We start from the raw sequence: 22,463 nt of genomic DNA on the forward strand, positions 1-22,463 counted from the left end.
GATGCAACGAAGAGTTGTAGTTAGCTGTGATTACATATATAATCCGAGTATAAGCTGCAATTCCTTGGCCAACTTGAAATAGAGTACCCTGGCTTATTTAAGGGCTATATAATACCAATTACAGCGGTGTAACCTATCGATAAAATTGGAAATCTACACGGGCAGCAAGGGACGATCTTCGCGATTTAACAAGAGGAGTCACAGCGATTTCAGGTCTTCTCACCAACTTTCATACATTTAGGTGGCTTAGACGGGGTGTGATGACGTTTTCAAGGCTTCTCGGCAGCTTTCAACCACCCGTTTCAGGTGGAGCGCGCCAACTGAAGGCTGTAATGCAAAAGGGTCTGCCTCTCTGCGACCTGTTTCACGGAGACGGGGTTTTCTGATATGTAAAATAACAACGGGTTGCTTTATGCATCCGAAACCCTAAGAGCTATGGAATGTCTGTGCAATGGTGCCTAGTCGCTGGTTGGTGGTTGTCTAGGGGGGCTGTGGAAGTTGATCTTCTTTTGTAGTTAGGATTGACGGAGTCCGCGGATCTCGTCCAGGAGACAAAAATATCTTGGGATGCCTGATGAACGCTTCTGTCGAACGCGGAATCAAATCCTTGTGATAGGGGTAGGATGGGGGGATCTTCAACCTCTAGCTTATCTATTCGACAAACATGCCTATACCTCTGGAGTGCAAATCGAGGACACCACAACACATAAATCGATATCGCCTTTTTGAATGGCCTGGCAAATAAGAAACTTTTTTTTTTTCTGAGATTATATATCCCTAATGAAAAGACCAACAAGATTGACTACTGTAGAAGGTTTAACAGTCTCTTACAGGGCAGTCGCACAGTCCTCCGCTTCACGCATTGCGGATTTCGCGGACCGCTCGGCCCGCGCCCCGAATTGGATCTTTTAGGCCAAACAGCGAACAGGGAATATTATACTACTAGAATTGGGAGTCAATGCCCAATGCAGGCACTGATTCGAGCTATTCGCTTGATTCTGAGGCTGGTGACGATGACCCTGCATAGCCCTTAACAAGTGGGTGTCTAGTAAGACTAAGGGCATGCTTTTATGACCAGGCTGGGGGTTTTCCAGTCTAATGGTATATGATAACCTGACAGAATGAACACATTTGAGACCTCAACAACAGAGCTACACCAAGACATTAGCTATTACCTCAAAACAACATCATGCTTTCATTTGACATCAACAAATACTCGCAGAGGCTGGTAGCACATATACAGCCACTCCCGCCGAGAAGTTGGTCTCATTCTTTGTGTTACTACGGTAGGTTCAGCCACTGCTATCGATGGACGAAGAAAGGTTCTCTCTGACTTGTTTAGCTTATTGTTGCCATTCCTACTGTTATTGTTTATCGACTCTATTTCCATCCTCTCGCCGAGGTCCCAGGTCGCAAAATCCATGCCATTACAGGTTTCCTTACACAATGGAAGAGTGACATTACAGGTACTTGGCTTCGAGAGGCAGCTCAACTTCATCGACAATACGGTCCCATCGTTCGAATCGGTCCGAATCATAATAGCCGTGGATGGAAGCATCGGCTGGCCTCAGGTCTACAGTCACCAGCCTAGCAAAGCAGAGTTCTCCAAATATCCCAACTTCATCTTTCCGGGTGATGGAATGAGTCTTATCGGTGCCCAAAAGGATTACCATCGACGTCAGCGACGCCAACTGGCTCATGCCTTCAGCGATGCCGCCCTGGTTGAGCAACAGAACGTTATCCTACAGTACATTGACCTCCTCATGAAACAGCTAACACAGCGTGCCGAGTCAGGCGAACCGATCGACATTGTGGCCTGGATCAACTTGACAACGTTTGACATCATAGGCGACCGTACCTTCTCCGAGAGCTTCGGAGGTTTGAAATCTGGTGGCTATCATCCGTGGGTGCGAAATTTCTTCGATGGCATTCGAGGTGAGGGCATGATGCGCTTGATGGACAGATATCTCCTCCTCAAGCCCTTCATCCTTGCGATTGGATACAAGCACATTTGAGAGTCTATGGAAAGCGCCGAAATGTCTATGGAAAAGGCTAAAGCACGCGTTGCCCTCGGTGAACAGCCATTTGAGGGGCGGCGAGACTTCATGACTTACATGCTCAGGCGAGGTAAGGATGGCGTGACTGCCATGAGTGAGACAGAATTGCTAGTCAATTCATCGATCGTCAATGGAGCTGGTAGTGAGACCACTGCGACTGCTTTGTCGGGCGCCTTCTTTTACATTGGCACACACCCGCAGGTTTACAGCTATCTCGTCGATGAGATTCGTGGCGCCTTCACCGATGCTAGTGACATAACACTGAAGAGTACAGCACAACTTCAATATCTACATGCGTGTATTGAAGAAACATTGAGAATTTACCCGCCTGCTGCCGAAACACCACCAAGAGTCTGTCCAGGAGCAACAATTGGCGGCAAGTATATCCCCAAAGGTGTAAGTTGACAATACCTCTTTCCTTCTTTCAAAGGCTGATGATCTCTAGACTGTTGTCACTGTCTATCAATGGGCTACCTTCCGAAACCCCAGCAACTTTGCCGACTCCGACTCATTCTGACCAGAGCGGCGGCTTCCCAAGACGCACGCTCTTTACGATGAAAAGTACGCAGGTGATAACCGCGCAGTGTTCAAGCCTTTCAGCTACGGCGCGAGAGATTGTATCGGCAAGAATCTTGCTTACGCGGAATTACGGGTCATTCTTTCTCATATTCTTTTCAAGTTTGACTTTGAGCTTAAGCCTGGTCAACCGGATTGGCATGAGAAGCAAACATGCTTCCTTGTTTGGGATAAAGTCCCTCTGAACATCACTCTGAAGCTGCAACAGGATGAAGCATCAATTTCTTAGGAGCGCGTGGGTATGGATAGTACACATGTCTTTTGTACGAACACATTGGGTAGAAGAACGCGTTTCCACTTATTTCTCAGTTCAATGTCTATTATGAATCTGCACCACGCTGAGCCAGTAGTGCCTTGTGAATAAGACTTAAAACAAACTTCCCCGCAATCTCGCATGATCTAGCAATATTAATGCAATTAACAAAGATAATTACAAGGTGACAAGTTGACTATGAAAGGTACCGAGCTCTTTGTCTTGGAAGTCCCGCAGCTTTTGGGAATCCTTCCCTTACTCGAATTGGCTACTGGCTAGTGTTTGCAACATGGCGGAGCTCTTGTAATCAACTTTCTTACAAACAAGTTAATCTCTACCTTGCTAATCAATCTCAAGTTCGCTTCCTAGGATACACCTCCGAATAAATCCTGTCCAAGTCTTCTTTAAACTCTCTCTCAACCACTTTCCTTTGTATACTACCCTTTGCAGTTCTTGGTAGTGCACCATTAGGCACGACGATTATAAGTCGCGAGTCGAGGATACGCTCGTGTTTATATCTGCGCTCATGGAATGGGGTAATGCGACGCAAAATCTCAGCCTGCAATTCATCATGGCCCTCGATTTGTTTGGCTTCGACAAAAAGCGCTGGTGAAGGTCTGGCAGCTCCAACGACCACCGCGGCGCTGATGAGATCCTTGCCACACGTCTCAAGTGCGTTGTTCTCAATGGATCGCGCATCACAGCGCAGCGAGATCTCCATCTTGATCCAATCGTCATTGCGGCCCTTGGAGATGTAGCGGTCTGGTTCGACTTGCAGAAAGACATCGCCTGTAATGAAGTCACCCGTCTTTTGGTCACAGAGCGAAGGGTGCGGACATTCAGGCGCATATTTGGGAACCACTAGTTCCACAAGCTTCCCACTTGATGCACCATTAGCGGCATTGCTGGGCGCACCGCTGACAGTGTCATCTGGCGCAACGGAGATGGGTCGCATCTCAAATGTTGATTCAGGCCACACCCGCAATAAATTCCCCTGTCGCCCCCCCACGCCAATCAACATACAGCCAATCTCTGTGCTGGCGAAGAGGTCGACTAGGTTGATACCCTGCTCCCGAGCCCAAGCTGCTTCAGTTTCCTCCAGTGGAAGTCCACCGCAAGTGCAGGCATCAAAGCTCTGGAGTATGGCCAGAAGCTCGGGGTCCTTGCGAGCTTCTTTGATGACGCCGGCCAAGAACGAGGAAAACATGTTAAACACTGTCACTTTACACTCCTTAACAATTCTCCGTAGCTCGGGAAGTGAATAGGGGAGTGACGTGGGCAGGGCCATGCAGGAGCCTTTATTGACGTATGAAATGAATGCGAGTGTGCTCGCGACGTGACAGAAGCTTCCACTATATAGTTATGTTAGTCGATGCTGACTTCGATAGTTTGCTCGCTTACCTAGCCACAATAGTCTCCTGGTATTCGGCTCCCGGACCCCGGAATGTAAAGTGCCGGGTTTTGCGAATGTTGCAATCCAGCCACCTAGCCGTTGCAGGAACCAGCTTCGGTTTCCCAGACGTAGATCCAGAAGAGTGCAGAATAAAAACAATCTCGTCACCCGACGTGGGGCTGTTGACTTCAGCCAGCGGGGACTGCTCGACAGCCAGACCGAGGAAATCAACAGCAGGAAAAGTAGAAACATCTTCACCCACAGAGACGGTAATCGCCGGATCATGGATAAGACCCTTTGCTTTAGCTTCGCTGAGGAGCTCTCTGACCACGGTGTTGCTTGTTAAGTGAGCCGAAATAAGCTGAGGAACGCATCCAGCTCTGGATATGCCCCATATATGCAGGAGATCCAGGTAAGTAATTCCCTTCAGCCTCAAAACAGGTCAGTGACAGTGTCTGGCGGTTCGAGACTTTTTTACTTACCATAATCCGATGACTGATCCAGTGTCAATTCCCTTTTCCGAAAGCTCAAGGGACCAATACTTGGCAGATTTCTCAACGTCATGCAAAAGCTGCGAGTAGGTGATATCCTTCCATCCTTGGAGCTCACCATCTGATGAAAGCTGTGGTATCTTGAGGGCCGGGAGCAATGGAGTGGCCTGAGCTGTTTTCTGCAGTACCGTGAGATGGGTCTTATAACCAGCCATTTTTAAAGTTTCCAACGGCAGATGGACATTCAGTAAAGATATAGTGTAGTTATGTTCAGTATAAGCGTTGCATGCAATTTGGTTGATAGTCGAAAGGCATCAGAAAAGGAGGGTTTTCTGGTATTGTGTTTGGGTGTTATTATACTGTTTCGCTGCCCGGGATTCACGGACCCGGCTGCCATAGCTAAGCCTCCTATATACGAGTAAATGAGGACTCCGTAACCTCCGTAACAAGTAAATGTCATGGACGGTTTCATGAAAAGCGTAATGTGGGTCACTTGTTTTGCTCTTGAATCGGAAATGGTTAAGATCTGCATTTTAAACCTTCCGGCTACCACGACGTTGTATTGGTAGGCAACTGCCGAATGGAGCTAACTTTCACGGCTTGGCTAGCGGTAGCGCGAGTACTGTGCCTTCGTTCATCTTTGTGGGATCCTCAACTCGATGAACTTGAGTGAGTTAGGACAGAATGTGTTGTTGATCTCTGATGAATAGTATCTGATGGATTAAGGGCAGATAGTAGTTCGTCAATCCTGTAGTTTACAATCCTACCTAAGAAGTTTTAATTTTTGTTATATTAATCCGCCAGAGTAGTCCTGGTTAGCTTCCGGGCTGTTTATAAATCAGGATATTACGGATAGCATCGAGCCACTCGTCTCGCTGCCGAGGTAACTATCGCTTGGCATGTGAAAGCCCTCAGCACGGATGTAAAAGGTGATGCATGAATAAAACAAACCCTTTATCAGGATGGGTACTTAGCTTCCTTACCTGCTGTAATTCGCTTATATCCCATTATTAACAAGTCATATACATCAAGTTATGTATACCGGATATGGTGGGGCTATGGTCTAGCTTACTCTGCTGCCTAGGCATGCTACCCTTGGGGACTAGATTAACCCTCAAGTGCGGCAGTTAACCTTACTTTAATTGGGTTTTAACCATACTCGCGTGTTCAGCAATTCCGAGCCGGTAACCTACCGTAACATAACCTTATCCCACCACTCTAAACTCTATAAGCTTACAAACCCATATGTCACGGAATTTCGGAAATACCGGTAGTAGGGTAAATGAGACAAGATTGACAGACCTGCATCTCCGGTTCCGCTAAGTAGGATATTCAAACAGTATGCAACCTATTCTAGATTGCCGTCACGAAGTTTTAGCCTCATTGTGAGGCAGGATAGCCGGAAATTACCAACTCGTATACCCGTCAATAGCGACATCGTCGGTAACCTGAGTGTGCAGTTAGGAGAAGGTCGCTTTGTCCCACGTCCGAATCCCTATTATGAATGAAGCAAAAAGGAAAGATCGCACCGTCTTCCTTCGGCCAAAAGTCAAACAGCATAATAATGAAGAAGGGCTCGGTGATTCATCGAGACTTCTCGCGAACCAGTCATTTCAACCAGTCCATCCAACAGGGGGCTGAGTTTTACTAGGATGAGATTGATACCCTTCCAAGCGCGGTTTTGGTACGGCCCTTCGGAATGCAGGTGAATACTATGGCCCTCGTTATGGCAAGATTACTCTATGGATGGGAGGATCAGTCCTGAGAATGCCGCTCAACATGTCGCTGTTGTGGGAGCTGACGTCCATGAGTATTAATGCAGCTGTGCTGCATGGCGTCGATGCAAGCCGTAAGTAATAGCTTCTTGTAGATTATAACAGTTACTTACGAAATGGTGTATATATTACGTCTTAATGTGTTGAGAGCGAGGCATAAGAAACAACACAGGACCAGTTGCTGATCTGTCGAGGAGCTAATGACAAGCCAAGCTACTATAATATTAATTCTTATTTCCAGTGATATTATTTATCACAAACTATAGCCTGTATCTAAATGATTTATTTTCCCGATCCGTCAGATCCTCTAAGCCGTGACTGAGGTTAGGAGAACCATAAGTCGTATCGCGGTGCCTGTTCTCCCGATCAAACAACCATCGAAGTGCAAGGGCAGCAAAGACGCAGACTGTAAAGCAGATCATAATTCCGGTAAATGATTCGTCATAACGAGGAGCAAATTTCCTATGATAATCAGCACATGCGGTCATATATGTGGAACAACGGTAGTCCACTTACGCGTCAAACATGAGAGGGCCGATGATGTTCCCAAGGCAGTAACCGATAAACGTTGAAGCAGCATACACAGCCTTCTTAGTATGCCCAGCAACATTGGAAGTCCCCAAGCCGATGCACTGAACCCATGCAGAGGAGAAGAAGTTCACAAGATAGAAGCCGATGATGCGTCCTGCTTTGTTGGAGTCTGGAAGTTGCCAGATCAAGGAACAACCGAGAATGACAGGGACACATGCCCCAGCGATGACATACAACCTAGAGTTTGGAACCTTTCTGCCAATGTAGCCTGAACCGAGAATACAAATGAAGGCGAGAGCTCCAATGGGTAGGTTGAGCAGCAGTGAAGTAAACACATCAAAGCCCATATCCTTAAAGACAATAGTTCCAAACGTTGTGACCGCGCCGGAACCCGTGCAGGACACGATAGATAGAATCATGATACCCCAAAGTCGATAGTCAAACAAGGCCTCCCGGAACTGGTAGGACTTGAAATGTTTGTCCTCGGTACCGGCATTGTTTTCTCGGACTCGCTCCAGGAGAAGACGGCGCTCGGCTTCCGTAAACCCCTTGGCATTCTGAGGGCTATCGGGAAACAGCCACCAGAGGGCAATGCCCCAGGCCAGAGTAGCGAGTCCAGCGATGATATACATCCACTGCCAAGAGTTGAGAGCACCTCCCTTGATATGGCCAAGTCCGTAATTGATTAGTGGTGAGATGAGAAGAGATCCTCCGCTGCAAGAATACCACCAACTAGATCGTGAGACCTGCTCCGAGTGGGTGTACCAGAGGCCTACGACGAGCATGAAGATAGGTGATACACCTGCCTCGACAAGACCAAGCATAAAGCGATTTATAAGGAGACCGGTATAGGACGTGCAGGCTGGTGTGCAAAGGATGACAAAAGACCATATGATGCAGATAGCCGTGCAGACGATTCGAATCGGGTAACGTTGGGCGAGGAAAGAGGCGGGATAAGTGCCGGCGATATATCCAAAGTAGAAGATAAGGGAGACCCAAGAGTATCTGATGCCAGTGGTGAGTTTCAGGTCCTCTCGCAAACCGAAGATGGCGGCCTGGCTGAGGATGGCCTTGTCGTAGTATTGCAGGGCGTAGGTGAAGCAGAGCTTTGAGAGTCAGTTTCAGTCCAAGTAAGTAGGGAGAGTCGACCTGCCACAGGCATCAGCTTCCAATCGATCTTTCGAAGCAACTTTCTGTTCGTCTCTTCATCAAGCTCGAAGCTGGTTCCAACAACCGAACTAGGAACAGTCTCAAGATTGGCAGCGGATACTTTGCTGTGAATACTAGCCTTGGAGCTTGCCTCATCCTGCTGGCGTGTCATTCTCGTGATCGAAGGTGGCATGGGTGGTGGATAATATGAGGAGTACGAATAGAGTATGAAAGCAGCAAGGATGATGAAAGAAGGACCTCGCCAGATTGTTTGTCTGAGCCAAGCTGAGCACAAGTGGACTGATGTCGTGGGTTTATATAATGAATGGTAGATGCTTCAATTGCACCAACCCCAGATCATCTACCCCGGATCTCGTCACATCAACTGAATATGCAGCTGACAGTGCATTACCCCACGCAGCCATAAACCCACAAGACGGGTCGAATCACACCAATCCAACGGTGGAATGCCGCAGCGCGTACGGTCCGAAGACTCCATAAATATCCGAGCCGGTCGGATATCGAACCAGCTAGTCTACTCTGGGAATATCCGAGACCGCGGCTTGCCATTGGCCTCGGCCCCAATTTCCCCAACTCAATCATCTCCGAGTTTAAGCTCAGAAGTGAAACTCGTAATCACTTGTATATTCCTCTCAGTGGCACGCGAAAAAGGGCCCTTCTGACTTATCGTATGAGGGTTTCTCCATCATTATTAAATATTTCAAGATTAACATTACACTTTCCAGAGCGCATTCACTCATTAAACATAGACTAAAATGGTGATCATATCGACCATTTCTTCAAGCTTGTCTCGGCCATCGTTGCTAGCTCTGTCAAGGCAATGCACCGCTATTCGTCAACCTCTTTCGTCAGCAAGATATGTTTCTTCCAATGTGCTGTCCAGTCGGCAGAGACATAATCCTCTAGGGTACTTCCTGCTAGGACTCGGAGTCGCAGTGAGCAGCTTGGCCCTCGCACCGTCCATAGGCATTGATTTACTCCGGATACCAGCAGAAGACACTACTCCTAGGTGGAGGGAAAGTGACAGATCACCCATTCCGGCTGCAATGTCATATGCGGATACGGCAACTATGTTAAAGGTACGCTGATATAGAGATTTCAAATGCTACTAAATACGGGTTGCTGACCACTTAGGCTGTCAATGAGATACGTCGAATACTTGGGAAAGACATCGTGAGCGTAGACTCGGATGACCTCGACGAACATGGCTACTCAGAGTGGTCCACGTCAAATACTGATGTACGACCAGTGGCAATTGTCCGACCACAGACGACTGAACAAGTCTCGAGTATCGCTCGTATCTGCACCAAGTACAAAGTCCCGATGATTCCATACGGGGCTGGATCCAGCGTTGAAGGCAATTTTAGCTCCCCTCATTCCGGAGTATGTCTCGACCTGTCTGGCATGGATAGAATCGTGGCGTTTCACCCTGAGGATATGGATATCGTGGTCCAGGCTGGTGTCAATTGGACGAATATGAATGAAGAGATCAAGGATACTGGACTCTTCTTGCCGCTTGATCCTAGCCCTACTGCATTGATCGGTGGCATGATAGCTACTAACTGCAGTGGTACCAATGCTATGAGATATGGAACTATGAAGGATTATGTCATTAACCTTACAGTAGTGCTCTCAGATGGATCGGTTATCAAAACTCGCCACCGACCTCGGAAAACTTCAGCTGGTTATAATCTCACAGCTCTCTTTACTGGATCTGAGGGGACATTAGGTATAATCACTGAAGCGACGCTGAAGCTAGCCATAATTCCGGAGAAGTTTTCTGTCGCAACAGCTACCTTCTCGACAGTCAAAGAGGCGGCGGATGCGGCATTTAAGATGATGCGACGTGGAGTGCCTCTCGCTGCCCTGGAAATGATGGATGATGTGCAGATGAAGGTCATTAACCAGAGCGGCGGAGCGGGTGGAAGAGTATGGGATGAATATCCTACCCTTTTCCTAAAGTAAGTAGCACCTGGCTGCTATTTATCACTGAAAGAGTACAAATGCTCACCAATATGCAGATTCTCAGGCTCTCAGAACGCAGTTCAAGACAGCATCAACTTGACTAAGGAGATCGCAAAGTTCAGCAGCTGTCGTTCTTTCGAATTTGCCAAAACGGAGGATGAGATGCAATCGCTTTGGTCTGCCAGAAAACAAGCTTTGTGGGCAAACCTTGCCGTCCGACCAGAGGGTACCCAGATTTGGTCCACAGATGTTGCCGTACCTCTGTCTCGAATGGCCGAGCTAATCGGTAAGAGCATGGTTCCTCTGACATTGGCATGGACTTACACAATAGTCACAGAAATCTCGAAGCAAAGGGCCAGCCAACTTGGACTCTTCAACAGTGTTATGGGACATGTTGGTGATGGCAACTTCCATCAGGTTGTTATGTACAACCCAGATGATAAGCAGGAACGTCAAGCTGTGTCTGATTGTGTGGATGGGATGATGGCGAGAGCACTGGAGATGGAGGGCACAGTATCAGGAGAGCATGGGATCGGATTGGGCAAGAAGGTAATTATTTTACTGCCTGACTGTCTTGGGTTCAGCTAACAAAGGAAAGCATTGCCTACAGAAAGAGCTCGGTCCTGCAACTATCGGCATTATGAAAGCTATCAAAGACACCCTTGATCCCCAGTGAGTACATGATGACATCCGCTTAACGTATCGTGAATATATGCTAAGGCTCTTGTCAGTTGGCTATTGAATCCGGGTAAGGTATTCGATCCATGAAGAAAGATGATTCTTGCGAGAGATTCCAAAGTCTGTGTTTACTTGACCGTGGACCTAAGTGTTGAGGGATGGAGTATAAAGGTTATAGTCGGGATAAATAGATATAAATATCCAAGAAATATGTATACACTTTACAAATAAAACTAAGCAAATTACTATAGCCATCTTTTCGCTCGTCCTGGGCTGAAATGCATACTGCGGGCAAGAAGCCCACCGTACTCTGGAGTGAAACACTGCCCTAATCAGGCTAGTCCGGGCAAGCTGCAGGGAACATCACAAAGGGAAGTGCGGGGTTTGAGTTGATCCAACCTGTTCTGGACAAGCCCTTCCCCGGATATCCAGAATAGCCGGATCCAAGAATTGTGTCGGCATTGGAGATGCTTCCAGCATCATTCACACGTACCCTCTTCCAGTAGCCAAACTCCGAAGCATACGGCCAACTTCTCCAAGCTGCAGTCTGGCAGGCGTTGTCGTGCGGGAAGCGGGTGTAACAATGCTCGGATAACTCCAACATGACGGATCACAACGGCAACGACGGCTGGCAGGGTCCGCAGCTTGACTTCGTCCCCATCAACCAAGCAGACTCACCCCCTGAATCTAAAAGACGCCGCGCGTACTTATCTTGCGAGCGTTGCCGTAGGCGCAAGACCCGCTGCGAGCCGACATCAGACCGGAGGCAGCCGTGTAAGCGATGCTCAGCAGACAATCAGCCTTGTGAGTTCAGAGCGTCGCGACGCACCAAGAGAAAGCTGTCGCTTCCAGCTGAGACCCCTGAGCCAGTGTCGCGTCACAATCATACGGAGACCGATATCGAATTTCCAACTTCAACACCACTTGTGCCTCGAGATGTTCCAGTTCGTCCTCCCAATAAGGAGGGACATGTGGATGACGGACTCGTCGCCGACTGCTCCCAGAGTCCAAGGACCCCAACCGCATTAGACGCAAGGGAACGACTTATTTCTACACATATACACAATGCATCAGATGCCCTAGACCTTCTGACATTCGCCGCGAGCGGTAATCACGCCTACAATAGCCCGTCTGCCACGCCTGGCCTCCAAAGCCAAGCTTCGTCTATTGCCCCTCCGACTGTTATCTCAGATCCATCCCTCAATCTGGATAGAGCATGGAAAAGCTTTTCCCTCATCAGAAAAGGGATTGTATCGAAGCAGGAAGTGATGGACTACCTAGGTTTCTTCTTCGATCAATTATGGCCGCTAAAGCCAGTCGTACCGTCTTACTACCGCGATATGAGCACTTATGGACAACTTGTTGCTGAGGAGCCTCTTTTGGTAGTCTGTCTCGTCACGCTCTCCTCGAGGTACTTTCCACTGCCTGGAGATCATGGCGAAATCAGGTCCGAGCGAATACACTGGCAAACGTGGAGGATCCTCCAGCGATCCCTGCAGTCCGTCATGTGGGGGTCTACCACGACGCGCTCTCTTGGAGCGATAGCGGCGATGCTGCTTCTGATAGATTGGCATGTAAAGGCTATTAACAACCCGACTGACTTTACAGAAGGAGAAGATGAAGCTCATGGCTATGCTGATGGTGATGGCTTCAAGCTTTCGCCCAATAATACAGACTCACTCACTGGACAGCGACGGTATGGGATGGTATCATTAATGGAAAAGCTGAATATTGTATCTCCAGCATATCGGAGCAATAAGATGTCATGGTAAGCATTTCGCATGCCTTGTTGATTCTATCTCAATCGAGTGCACTCATGACTATGGAATAGGAGTCTTCTTTCCAACGCTATTGCTTTAGCCCACGAGGGCTGCTGCTTCCAGCACGAATCCCCCGGCTCCAGAGTCGCTTCCTCCAACCTGGACTCTATTAAAAAAGAATGGAATGGTCTCCTCTGTGTGTTCATATACCTCGCAGACGAAGGCCTTGCGACTCGACTAGGTCTAGAGCCACTATTGCCAGAGAAGTCGAGACAAGTAGTCAAAGACCGCTTCGCAACGACATTCGCCGAGTCTCTACTGGACAGTCATCTCTGGGAAGGCTATTTCGAACTCTCTATAGAGACTCGAAAGGGAAGAGAATTTTTGCACTCATTGAAAGCCCGCGGCGGATCATTTTCCGACCTAGACCTCGTCCCTCATTTGGAACGCCTGCGAAGAGCCCTGCAGCGTTGGAGACGGCAGTACTACCATCAAGATGGTACGTTCAAGAAACGAGAAAACATACCTCAGCTTACAATTCTCAGATTTCAATTCGTTATTAAATGCATGTCTTCTGATGGAGTTTTACTATATAAGCTTATTTTGCTTTGCTCCAGCAGCACAGGCCATACAAGTTGGATCCAGAGCCCTGCCGCAAGAAAGGCTTCAAGCCTTGTCTGAGTTTGAGGATCAGGCAACACAGGCCGGCCACGCACTTTTATCTATAGTTGTGGATTTCCTGAAGCCTTCGGGGCTGATCAAATATCTACCAGTTCGATGCTGGCTCTTCATCGTTGCTGCGAGTCTTCATCTGCTCAAGGTACATTGCACATTCCAAGCAGAATCATATCCCCATAGGCGTCTGACAGGCATTATACACTAGGCAACCCTTGCACAAACCAAGAACATAAATCGGGCACATCCAAATATCTATCTTCTACGTCGCGTTATCAATGCAGTCCACGGTGGCTCCCCTGATGATTCGCATATGGCAATCCGATATGCCAAGTTCCTGGGCATTATGCTACAGATAGCTCTACCAGCCGCGTCGGGCAGCCCCGATATAGCATCAGGAGAAGAAACACGGGAAGACAGTGATGGTGCTGAACTTCAGCTGAAAGACGGCTTCGAGGACGCTGCCTATGCTTGCACATTTAACAATATGGCAGTTGAGGGAGTTAGTGACTGGAATGCTTTTCTTGACTTAGACTTGGCTCCAGATCTTTTCATGTGGTGGGAGTCTATGTATAGTTGACATGCGTTATATCGTTTTCAGTTCTTATTCTATGGCTTTGTAGTACTAAAATTACCAGTGCCTATAATATCACCATCCTCCTCCTTACCACTCTGCGCCCGGTCAATGCGGAACTGGCTTGTCTGGAACAAGCGAGGGAGTTTCGTCTCCTCAAATTGAGTCCCTTGGGATACCATCCGAGCCAGCTCTTTGGCTGCCAACCAGATGACAGGCATGCCGTGTCCATTAAACCCAGCAACGATGAATTGCCCATCCTTGCTGGGAACTTTACCAATGTGTGGATTTGAGTCATATGAGTAACCCATGACGCCGGTCCAGATATTGCTCACTTTGGCACCAGTCTCTTCCCAGCCGCGGTAGGTTCGCTGCATGTAGTCCTCGTAGTAGTCCTTTGCAGAGTCGATAAGGACACTGTCGTCCACATTGTCATACCACTGTTCCTTGAAAGGCCGGAAAACAGATGCAGCACCACCTACGATGATGCTACCATCGTGTCGAGGGATAAAGTACGAGAGTGTGTTATCCTTGGTGCGCGTGATGTATGAGTTGTTTAATAGCGGCGCCGTGGTTCCCTCTGGGACGGTGATACGACAGCAAATGCCCTTACAGGGGATGATGTTTTTGCTGTATTCCGGGAGAAGCGCTGAGACATAGGCATTGTTAGCGTGGATGACCTTGCCTGCTCGTATCTTGCCACGAGGCGTTTCGACGATGAACGAGCCGTCACCCGAGGGGTCTGGCGTCACGGAGGTGACAGGTGTATGTGCCTGGACGTTGACGCCTGCGGTGAGGAGTTGTCTTGTGAGGTGCATCAAGAATTTGAAGGGCCACATGGTCCCGGCCGTGAAGCTTGCGCATGCAACAGCGCCTTTGACACCGCAGATCTGTTATATAGATGGCTTAGTCAGTAGATATCTTCATCAACGTATGTGGTCCCCACACAAAACAATCTGGGCTGGTATTCGGGCCACTTACGCCTTCGACTTTGTCGCCTGTATAAAACACAACATCATCCATATACTCAAAGTTGTGAGACACCATTGATTGGTAGACGGCCTCTGCTTTCTTGGCTGAGTCCTCGTTGCACCAGACATCAATGGATCGGGTAAGAGTGAAGTCGCAATCAATCTTCTCTTCATCAATGATCTTCTTGATGGCGCGCAGGTTGGCAATCTCAAACTCGGCAATCTCAGCGCCAGCGCGCTCGCCGGCTCGATCTATGTAGGTTGGAATATGGCCGTAGAGGTCTGGCCTACAGTGTCCGCCGTTGCGGCCAGTGGCGCCAGAGCAGATACCCCTGGCCTCGAGGATGCAGATAGACGTGGCGCCGGCATCGCGGACGAGGTGGTGCGCTGTACTGAGTCCTGCGAATCCAGCGCCGATGATGACGATGTCGCTGTAGTCAAGTAGCTGCTCTGAAGAGCGGTGGTCGCGGAGCTCAGTCACATCCTGTGGCTGCTGTTGTTGCCAGAAGCATGGCGCTGGGTCCGGCACGGGCATGCACTTGGGCGTACCGGCGGTGCGAGATGTGTTACCATTTGGGATGGCCATGATTGCGCTGTGATGTGATGAAAGTTTGCTTACAGAATCAAGATCAGTATCTCAGGTATGTTATGTATGGAGGTTATCTGGAGGCATACACTGTTTCAGTTTAGCTGAACTTTATTTAGAGGATTGTGCTATCGAATTCGCTCGGATTTGTCGGCTTTCGTTGGGGAATGGTTGTATACGGCTAGATAGACCGGACTCGGGGTCCACCGGGCCGGCATTACCCAATTTGGGTAAATAGTTCCGGCCCCGGTTGACAATGCCGCTAACGCTATATCGCTCACCACGGTGGGAGTACCATACCATACAGGACTGCAGGGCCCTACACTTTCAAGGAGTCAAAGACAGCCAATCTGACCTCAACGCGCTCTTCATATCTCCATAGCCGGTCGACCCCGGGTCTGATCTGCAGCTATCACCCTAGCCAGAACTTCCCCAGACCTACCTAGGATCCTAGGCATACCTTACTGATAAGCCGTGGCCAATTGTGGCAGACATAAAAACGTTTCGTAATACGGGGAAACAAATGGTCAAGATCCTCCATTCATCTCCTTTCCCAGAAGAAACAGAAACAGAACAACAGAAGAAACCATCTTGGCTTGACTCAGTTTTCTTTTTCTGCTTTGCTTGCTTGCTTGTGCAGCAGTCTCTAATACAACTCCTTTTCCTGTCTTGGCAGGAGCCAAATGTCAACTCACGACGCTTCGTCCCAACTTCTCAAAGTCGACGCTATGCCTTCGGAGAAGGAACTCTGTGGTCCTGCAACTGACACGCGGCGGGACAGCGATGTCGAGAATATAGCTGGAACGGTCGTGGAGTCTCACGAGCTCAGGCAGGGTCTACATCAACGTCACATTCAGATGATTGCCCTGGCAGGCACAATCGGCACTGGTCTGTTCCTGAGCTCTGGGCGAGCCATTGCCTATGCTGGTCCGCTCGGTGCGTTCCTGGCGTACCTGATCATTGGCTTGGCTGTTTCGAGTGTCGTCTGCGGCGTTGGCGAGATGGGTGCTCTGGCGCCCCTCAGTGGTGGTGTCATTCGCTACGCCGAGCTCTTCTGCGACCCTGCTCTTGCATTTGCCAACGGATGGAATCAAGTTTACTCATACATGGTCTCCATCCCCGCCGAGATTGTCGCGGCGGCCGTCATCATCGAGTACTGGGTCACCATCAACAGCGCCATCTGGATCACCGTGCTCGGCATCCCCATGATTGTCAGTTCACTACTGGCCGTGCGCATCTACGGCGAGCTCGAGTTTGGCTTCTCCATAATCAAGATCATGCTCATTGTTGGCGTCAACATCATGGCTCTGGTCATTACCTGTGGTGGCGGTCCAAAAGGTGAGGCCATCGGCTTCGAGTACTGGAAAAGCCCCTACGGGCCCATGGTTCAGTACCTCGGCATCGCTGGGTCGCTTGGCCGGTTCTTGGGCTTCTGGAAGACGCTGAACAATGCGCTTTACGCCTACTCGGGCATAGAGAACATCACGCTGGCGGCTGCTGAGACGAGGAACCCCCGTCAGTCTATCCCCATGGCTGCCCGACGTATCTTGATCCGCATCGCCCTCTTCTACGTCGTGACCATCTTCATGATTGGCTTGGTCGTCCCGTCTACGGACAAGAAGCTAGTACCATGGACGGGAGACGCTTCCATGTCGCCGTTTGTCATTGCTGCCCAAAACGCAGGCATCAAGGTTGTGCCGTCCATCGTCAACGCCGTCGTGCTCACTTCGGCCTGGTCAGCGGGTAACTCCAACATGCTTGGCGGTTCCAGAATCCTATACGGAATGGCATCTCAAGGCCAAGCCCCGTCCATTTTCCTGCGTATTAACAGATTCGGTATCCCCTATGTCGCTGTTTCCCTCTATGGCCTCTTCATGGCCCTGGGATACATGACCCTGTCCGACTCGGCTAGCACAGTCTTCACCTGGCTGCAGGATCTCGTCTCCATCTCTACCCTGGTCAACTGGATCACCATCTGCATTGTCTATCTGCGATTCGTCCACGCTTGCAATAGGCAAGGAATAAATCGCCAGAAGGAACTCCCTTGGGCCGCTCCTTTCCAGCCCTATACGACCTATGCCTCTCTTGTCCTGTTTGTTCTGCTTTTCTTCACTGGCGGCTTCACGACCTTTATCCATGGGCAATGGGAGATCGAGTCGTTCATTTCAAATTACTTCAATTTGCCTTTCACTCTTATCATGTATTTCGGCTACAAGCTCTGGTTCAAGACCAAGGTCATTCCATTGGAAGACGTTGAACTTCGTCATTTAATCGATCGTTATGAGAATGAGCCAAGGGTGGAGCCAAAGCCTCGGCGCGGACTGGCAAGACTGAACTTTCTGTGGTCGTGAACGTTGGGGGGGTAGCGGAAGTAGCTTTGTGGGATTTTTTGCTGTATTGGCTTTACACACGTGGAGCTCTTATATGCTCGAAAGAGGTGATCGCTTTGACGTAGTGTAGTTATTGTTTATTTATTATTACGTGTCTATGACCTACCCTGTACCTCATAAGCTGCAATCTAAGATTCCCCTATGTGAGACTTTGAGTGTCAGTGTAATGTGCATAAGATTTGCAAATTCCGTTCTCTTGGCAATATTGGGGATACGGTTAGGTATGGCATAACAGAGAAACAATTGCTCCAGACTCGCATCGATGCACGCAACAATGGCGCAGAGTGGTCAGTCGGCCATCTAAGATAAGTCTGCACTTTGCGGGGAAAGTGGGACATGTGGGAAATGCCGAGAGTGTTGCAGATTCTAATGTACCAGCGAGCCGGCCTGCTGGCTAGCTTAGGTTTTCAGCAAGTCACTACAGGCCTCTAGTGTCTGACCCAACTATGCCTCATTAGGGTCAGATCTTCAGAGAGGTATTATGGAACTTCTTTTATCCATCTCAGTTGATTCGCTCAAAGTTTATTAGTCTAAAGGTTAGACATGCAATAAGATACGCGTACTCCGTAGATAACTTCTGGGGAAAGGATAACCAGACCGGAACAGCGGCATCCGCGTGCTCTTATCGGTTGAGTATCTCATGTCAAGATACCGCTAAACTATTTAAGTGCCGCTAGCATATCTCCGATCCGGAGCCACGAGAGTCAAGAACCAAAAGTGGAATCCCCGATAATGATGGCTGATAGCCAGAGAATGGAGTAGCCAATCATGTCTGACCGGACCGGTCCTACTCCATCAGGCTAGATCAAGATGAAATGGCGATAACCGGTGCAGTGGAGTACAGAGTACCAGTGTCACAGTCATCATTGGATAAAAGAGACCATTTCACGTTGTTGTTGATGCTGTAACTCGTCTCTTCTTGAGATAATTGTCTACAACGTAACCTCAGGTCATTGCGCCTTTTCTATCCGCATCTTATCTTGTTTCGCCAAACTTTCTTTCCCCTCTTGCCCCGCTCTCTTCTATCCTCTAGGATTGCAACCAAGGTTGGCATCAAGCCCCCATCATGGCCAATCAAAAGCATGTGGTCTTCGACGTCGTCGGCACCTGCGTGTCATTCAATGCCTTCTACAACGGCATTGACCGTGTCATTGGCGAGAAGCTAGCCGCCAAGCACATCACAGCCAATGCATTCGGCTACACTTGGATGACGGCAGCCGAGCTGGAGTTCACCTTTCTCTCCGTCTCTGAGCGCCATCGTCCCTACAAGGAAGTCTTGCGCACCTTGTTCTACCGCACGCTGTTCATGGTTGGCGTTGCGGCACCACGGGAACTCGTCACAGACGCAGAAAGGGATGCTTGTGTCCAGGCATATTCGGACCTCGAGTTGCGACCGGGAGCAAAAGAGTGTTTTGCAATATTAAGAGACGCCGGCTTCACAGTGTGGTGTTTGACAACAGGCGACACCAAGCGTGTGGGCGGATACTTTGAGCGCGCTGGCGTTGACATGCCGCTGGAGAACCTCATCAGCTGCGATGGACAGGGCGTGGCCAAGCCAGCGTTGGCTGCATACAAGCCAACCCTAGCTCGATTCGCACCGGATGATATCAAGTGGTTTGCTGCTGCTCACATGTGGGACGTGTCTGCTGCAGTCAAGGTTGGCTTCCGGGGCGCTTATTGCACCATATATGAACAGGATCCCTGCGCTGAGATCTTCGACGCCCAGATGGAGGTTATGGCTGATACACTACCAGAGATGGCAAAGGGGATTGTACAAGCATCGCTTTAGTTCTTGTCTGTTTTACATAAGCTCCATCAACCTTATTTTAATATAAATCGCTTGCAGTGCCTAGTTTCCTCCATGAGGTCCTGTAATGAATCGTCCAAGTATTTCGGTCTCGGACTGGGTAAGCCATCCATCAGACGGAGAGAGATTTTCAGTACCAAAGACGGGTAGTTGAAGTAGAGGATCAGCCGTGGGGTCATAAGCACTGAAAAAGTCCATGCTGGACAGGGCCTGGAAGTCTACAGGCCAGCCAGACACGGAGTCTATTTCCGCTTGACCACCTGAGGCATTCGGAACCGCTGGTGTAGTGGCGTCGAGCGCATTCTTGCCTGCCAAGTTGGCTCCCCAGCTGCGGAATGCTTCGTATGCCGAATCGGAATATGCTTGGTTATGGCTGCCCACGTCGTTCGGTCGTGCTCCAGCGTGCAGACGAGCGAGAGCACGCTCTAGCGACTCGATCAAGGAAATTTCAGACCGTGCCGACTCCCCAGCAGCAGACATTTCCCGTATCATATCCAATCCCTCACATAACGACTTGCGGAATTGGTCAGAGAGGTTGCGGATCGAGTAGGCAATCAGCACCAGCAACGATGCTCGACACGCACTGTATTCGGAATACGAGGCCCGAGCGAGACCCATCCCGCTCGATCGTAGCTGCTGACAAATATCAAGGGCTTCTGTTGCCGCTTTGATGCAGTCGCTTATCAGCTCTTCTCGGCTACTCACGAGTTTCGAGGCACTTCTTTCGTTGGTCCCAGGGCTGTTTTCGGGGACGGACGGGCTTGTCGCAGAGTCTTTTGTTTCTTTCTTCAGTAGAAACGGTCTCCCGACAAACATGCGCACTAGGCAGTAATCGAGTCTTAGGTGCATTGCCGAACGTGACTGTGTCATTGTTGGTTGCTCATTTGCGTCGATTGTATCCGGAGGGAGAGATTGCCACCATGTGGTCAAGCCGTCCTTTTTGGACACAAGCCGCGATACGATTGTGACTATCTCTCGCTTTCGACAATTGCGCAAGATGTTGCTGTATGGGTGTTACTTATAGCGAACTGTATTTTGTCTCATGCGTCGAGCTTGGGTCTCAACTTACATTTCGTGATACATGTCTTCGAGAAAGTACATCAGCTGTACAGAAACTCCAGTGTAAGAAGCTCGTTTGCGCCAATCATCTGATTGTAAACCGTCCTGATGTATGGGTAGACTGGCATCGATATTTGACCGAGACACCGAGATAGGCCGGCCATGAAAAATAGATATCTTTCTTCTCTCCAGTCAGCGGAGCCCATGTTCCATTTGCAGTCCGGGGAAGCCATAGCTTACCTTTCCAACACGTAGGTCGTCCACCAAACGCGATTTCGAGTTTCGATAACGCTTGTGTTAAAGGCGCTGTTGCTGCATTTTCGATGCATGCCATTCTGTATCCCCAGCCTAGTAGCCAGGTTAACGTAGATGAACCCCAGGCCAGAAGCGTCAATCGGCAGGGAATAGTATCCAAACAACAGGCATGCCTGCACACTTTCGAGGGACGAGATCTCAATGATTTCGGGGAGCAGCCGAATTGCTTGTTGATAAAACATGGCGCCTATCTCTTCCTCCAAGAGGCCTGACGTCGAGGTGTTTTCAGAACCGTTGGCGTGTTCAAGATGAGCGTATTGCGTTCCAATGGCAAGGACTGTCAGGAGGATGCTGACCGTCACTTCACTACCAGCTTGGGACAGACCTTGAGGGCTCTTATAGAGCAGATCTAATTTCTCAAAGACCCAGCTCTCTTCAATAAAGAAGAGATAGCTCTCTGCGAACTTGAAAAAGACTGTCACCAGGAAGTTTGATATGTTTGCAGGGGGGAACGATGATATGGCTTCCGACAAGTGATTATGCCCAGGACGTAGATGATGCGCACGTGGAAAAGCATCCGGGTCATCATTTTGACTATTGCCCTCCTACACATTATTAGTTAATGAGGTATGAATGAGAAGCATTGCCTGTTGGTAGTATAACATACTCGGCGGCTCTCCGGCTCTTGTATCTGGCTCTCGATTAGGTTTTTGACACGCATGGAGAAGTTCCAATACGAGAATTCCCCTGAGAAATCTGTGATGGTTTAGTACCCGTGCTCAGTGCAAGTGAAGTATGAGGTCGACGAACGCGCTGTCGTATCTCCAACTGGTTGCATTGTACACGCCTCATCATCGATCTCCAACGCTTCCAAATTGTCCCCCAGCCCTTCCAAGTCCCTCGGACCATCTGAGGCCGGATTTAGACTCTGATGCTCGGCGTCGAGTCTGTCTGCTATATTGGAGAGGTTCTCGGTGTCAAGCGGGACTCCTGGCATGGTGCGCCGTAATATCCGTTCCATGTGTTTTGAACGTTCAATCAGCTGGCTCGTATCTGGTCTCCGACGGCTTTCTCTTCGAGGTGTCAGACATGGTCTCGACAGTCGTTGAAGCTACTCACCTCGGTACGTAGGCACGAAACTCACGAGGTTTCGGGGTCGGATCTGTGTATCTACATGGCCGTTGGAGATGGGAACACCTGCGGCACGGGAAGCCGCTTTCACATTTCTCTTTCAATCGACGACATTCATCGCACCTATCGCATCCGACATTAGACGAATTCGGTATATCCCTCCCTGGCTTGTCTAGGAATCTTACGCTCGGGAGACGCGTCTTCGATGCTCCATAACCACTAGGTCTGTAACTGACGGTTACGTATTGAATCAAATAGGGAGCTCACTATGAGATAAGGGGTTTTCGACGAGTATGAATGCATGTTCCCCAATGTTGGCCGGGGGCTAATCACCTACGTGACTTTCCTGCACCCCGCTTTTCCAGC

General features: G+C 49.3%; 10 protein-coding genes across 11 annotated transcripts; 6 read left to right on the top strand and 4 right to left on the bottom strand.

Annotated features, from left to right (window-relative positions):
- Positions 1 to 1,421: 1,421 nt before the first annotated feature.
- FOIG_07428 (uncharacterized protein) lies at positions 1,422 to 2,015 on the top strand (the record flags this gene model as incomplete). The annotated part of the gene is made up of 1 exon (XM_031207002.1): positions 1,422 to 2,015. The coding sequence occupies one exon, from the start codon at positions 1,422 to 1,424 to the stop codon at positions 2,013 to 2,015; it is 594 nt and encodes a 197-aa protein (XP_031062535.1).
- Positions 2,016 to 2,036: 21 nt separating this feature from the next.
- FOIG_07429 (uncharacterized protein) lies at positions 2,037 to 2,574 on the top strand (the record flags this gene model as incomplete). Its single annotated transcript, XM_031207003.1, has 2 exons — positions 2,037 to 2,453; positions 2,503 to 2,574. 2 exons carry the CDS (start codon positions 2,037 to 2,039, stop codon positions 2,572 to 2,574), a joined length of 489 nt encoding a protein of 162 aa, XP_031062536.1.
- A 603-nt stretch (positions 2,575 to 3,177) lies between these two features.
- FOIG_07430 (uncharacterized protein) lies at positions 3,178 to 5,105 on the bottom strand. Its single transcript, XM_031207004.1, has 3 exons — positions 4,762 to 5,105; positions 4,288 to 4,710; positions 3,178 to 4,238 (listed from the first exon to the last, which is right to left on the bottom strand). The coding sequence occupies exons 1-3, from the start codon at positions 4,983 to 4,985 to the stop codon at positions 3,239 to 3,241; spliced, it is 1,647 nt and encodes a 548-aa protein (XP_031062537.1). The 5' UTR covers positions 4,986 to 5,105; the 3' UTR covers positions 3,178 to 3,238.
- A 1,700-nt stretch (positions 5,106 to 6,805) lies between these two features.
- Positions 6,806 to 8,418, bottom strand: FOIG_07431 (uncharacterized protein; the record flags this gene model as incomplete). The annotated part of the gene is made up of 3 exons (XM_031207005.1): positions 6,806 to 7,007; positions 7,062 to 8,182; positions 8,233 to 8,418. 3 exons carry the CDS (start codon positions 8,416 to 8,418, stop codon positions 6,806 to 6,808), a joined length of 1,509 nt encoding a protein of 502 aa, XP_031062538.1.
- Positions 8,419 to 8,843: 425 nt separating this feature from the next.
- On the top strand, positions 8,844 to 11,130 carry FOIG_07432 (D-lactate dehydrogenase (cytochrome)). Its single transcript, XM_031207006.1, has 6 exons — positions 8,844 to 9,325; positions 9,381 to 10,207; positions 10,268 to 10,497; positions 10,549 to 10,760; positions 10,810 to 10,883; positions 10,943 to 11,130. The coding sequence occupies exons 1-6, from the start codon at positions 9,002 to 9,004 to the stop codon at positions 10,977 to 10,979; spliced, it is 1,704 nt and encodes a 567-aa protein (XP_031062539.1). The 5' UTR covers positions 8,844 to 9,001; the 3' UTR covers positions 10,980 to 11,130.
- Positions 11,131 to 11,304: 174 nt separating this feature from the next.
- On the top strand, positions 11,305 to 14,796 carry FOIG_07433 (uncharacterized protein). Its single transcript, XM_031207007.1, has 4 exons — positions 11,305 to 12,657; positions 12,721 to 13,148; positions 13,195 to 13,469; positions 13,533 to 14,796. The coding sequence occupies exons 1-4, from the start codon at positions 11,492 to 11,494 to the stop codon at positions 13,902 to 13,904; spliced, it is 2,241 nt and encodes a 746-aa protein (XP_031062540.1). The 5' UTR covers positions 11,305 to 11,491; the 3' UTR covers positions 13,905 to 14,796.
- On the bottom strand, positions 13,613 to 15,592 carry FOIG_07434 (uncharacterized protein). The gene is made up of 2 exons (XM_031207008.1): positions 14,880 to 15,592; positions 13,613 to 14,788 (listed from the first exon to the last, which is right to left on the bottom strand). The coding sequence occupies exons 1-2, from the start codon at positions 15,453 to 15,455 to the stop codon at positions 13,934 to 13,936; spliced, it is 1,431 nt and encodes a 476-aa protein (XP_031062541.1). The 5' UTR covers positions 15,456 to 15,592; the 3' UTR covers positions 13,613 to 13,933.
- Positions 15,593 to 15,950: 358 nt separating this feature from the next.
- FOIG_07435 (uncharacterized protein) lies at positions 15,951 to 17,962 on the top strand. The gene has a single exon (XM_031207009.1). It carries the CDS (start codon positions 16,139 to 16,141, stop codon positions 17,804 to 17,806), a length of 1,668 nt encoding a protein of 555 aa, XP_031062542.1. The 5' UTR covers positions 15,951 to 16,138; the 3' UTR covers positions 17,807 to 17,962.
- A 701-nt stretch (positions 17,963 to 18,663) lies between these two features.
- Positions 18,664 to 19,703, top strand: FOIG_07436 (2-haloacid dehalogenase). The gene has a single exon (XM_031207010.1). It carries the CDS (start codon positions 18,912 to 18,914, stop codon positions 19,632 to 19,634), a length of 723 nt encoding a protein of 240 aa, XP_031062543.1. The 5' UTR covers positions 18,664 to 18,911; the 3' UTR covers positions 19,635 to 19,703.
- FOIG_07437 (uncharacterized protein) lies at positions 18,716 to 22,399 on the bottom strand. Of its 2 annotated transcripts, none has more exons than XM_031207012.1 (7): positions 22,283 to 22,399; positions 22,086 to 22,220; positions 21,810 to 22,039; positions 21,634 to 21,722; positions 20,952 to 21,571; positions 20,722 to 20,892; positions 18,716 to 20,655 (listed from the first exon to the last, which is right to left on the bottom strand). In XM_031207012.1, the coding sequence occupies exons 1-7, from the start codon at positions 22,309 to 22,311 to the stop codon at positions 19,695 to 19,697; spliced, it is 2,235 nt and encodes a 744-aa protein (XP_031062545.1). In that variant the 5' UTR covers positions 22,312 to 22,399; the 3' UTR covers positions 18,716 to 19,694. The 2 variants fall into 2 exon arrangements, with proteins under 2 accessions (XP_031062545.1, XP_031062544.1); XM_031207011.1 differs by having other exon boundaries at positions 21,777 to 22,039.
- Between the last annotated feature and the right edge of the window lie 64 nt (positions 22,400 to 22,463).

This window comes from Fusarium odoratissimum (genome assembly GCF_000260195.1).
Source record: "Fusarium odoratissimum NRRL 54006 unplaced genomic scaffold supercont1.11, whole genome shotgun sequence".
NCBI classification, from domain to species: domain Eukaryota; kingdom Fungi; phylum Ascomycota; class Sordariomycetes; order Hypocreales; family Nectriaceae; genus Fusarium; species Fusarium odoratissimum.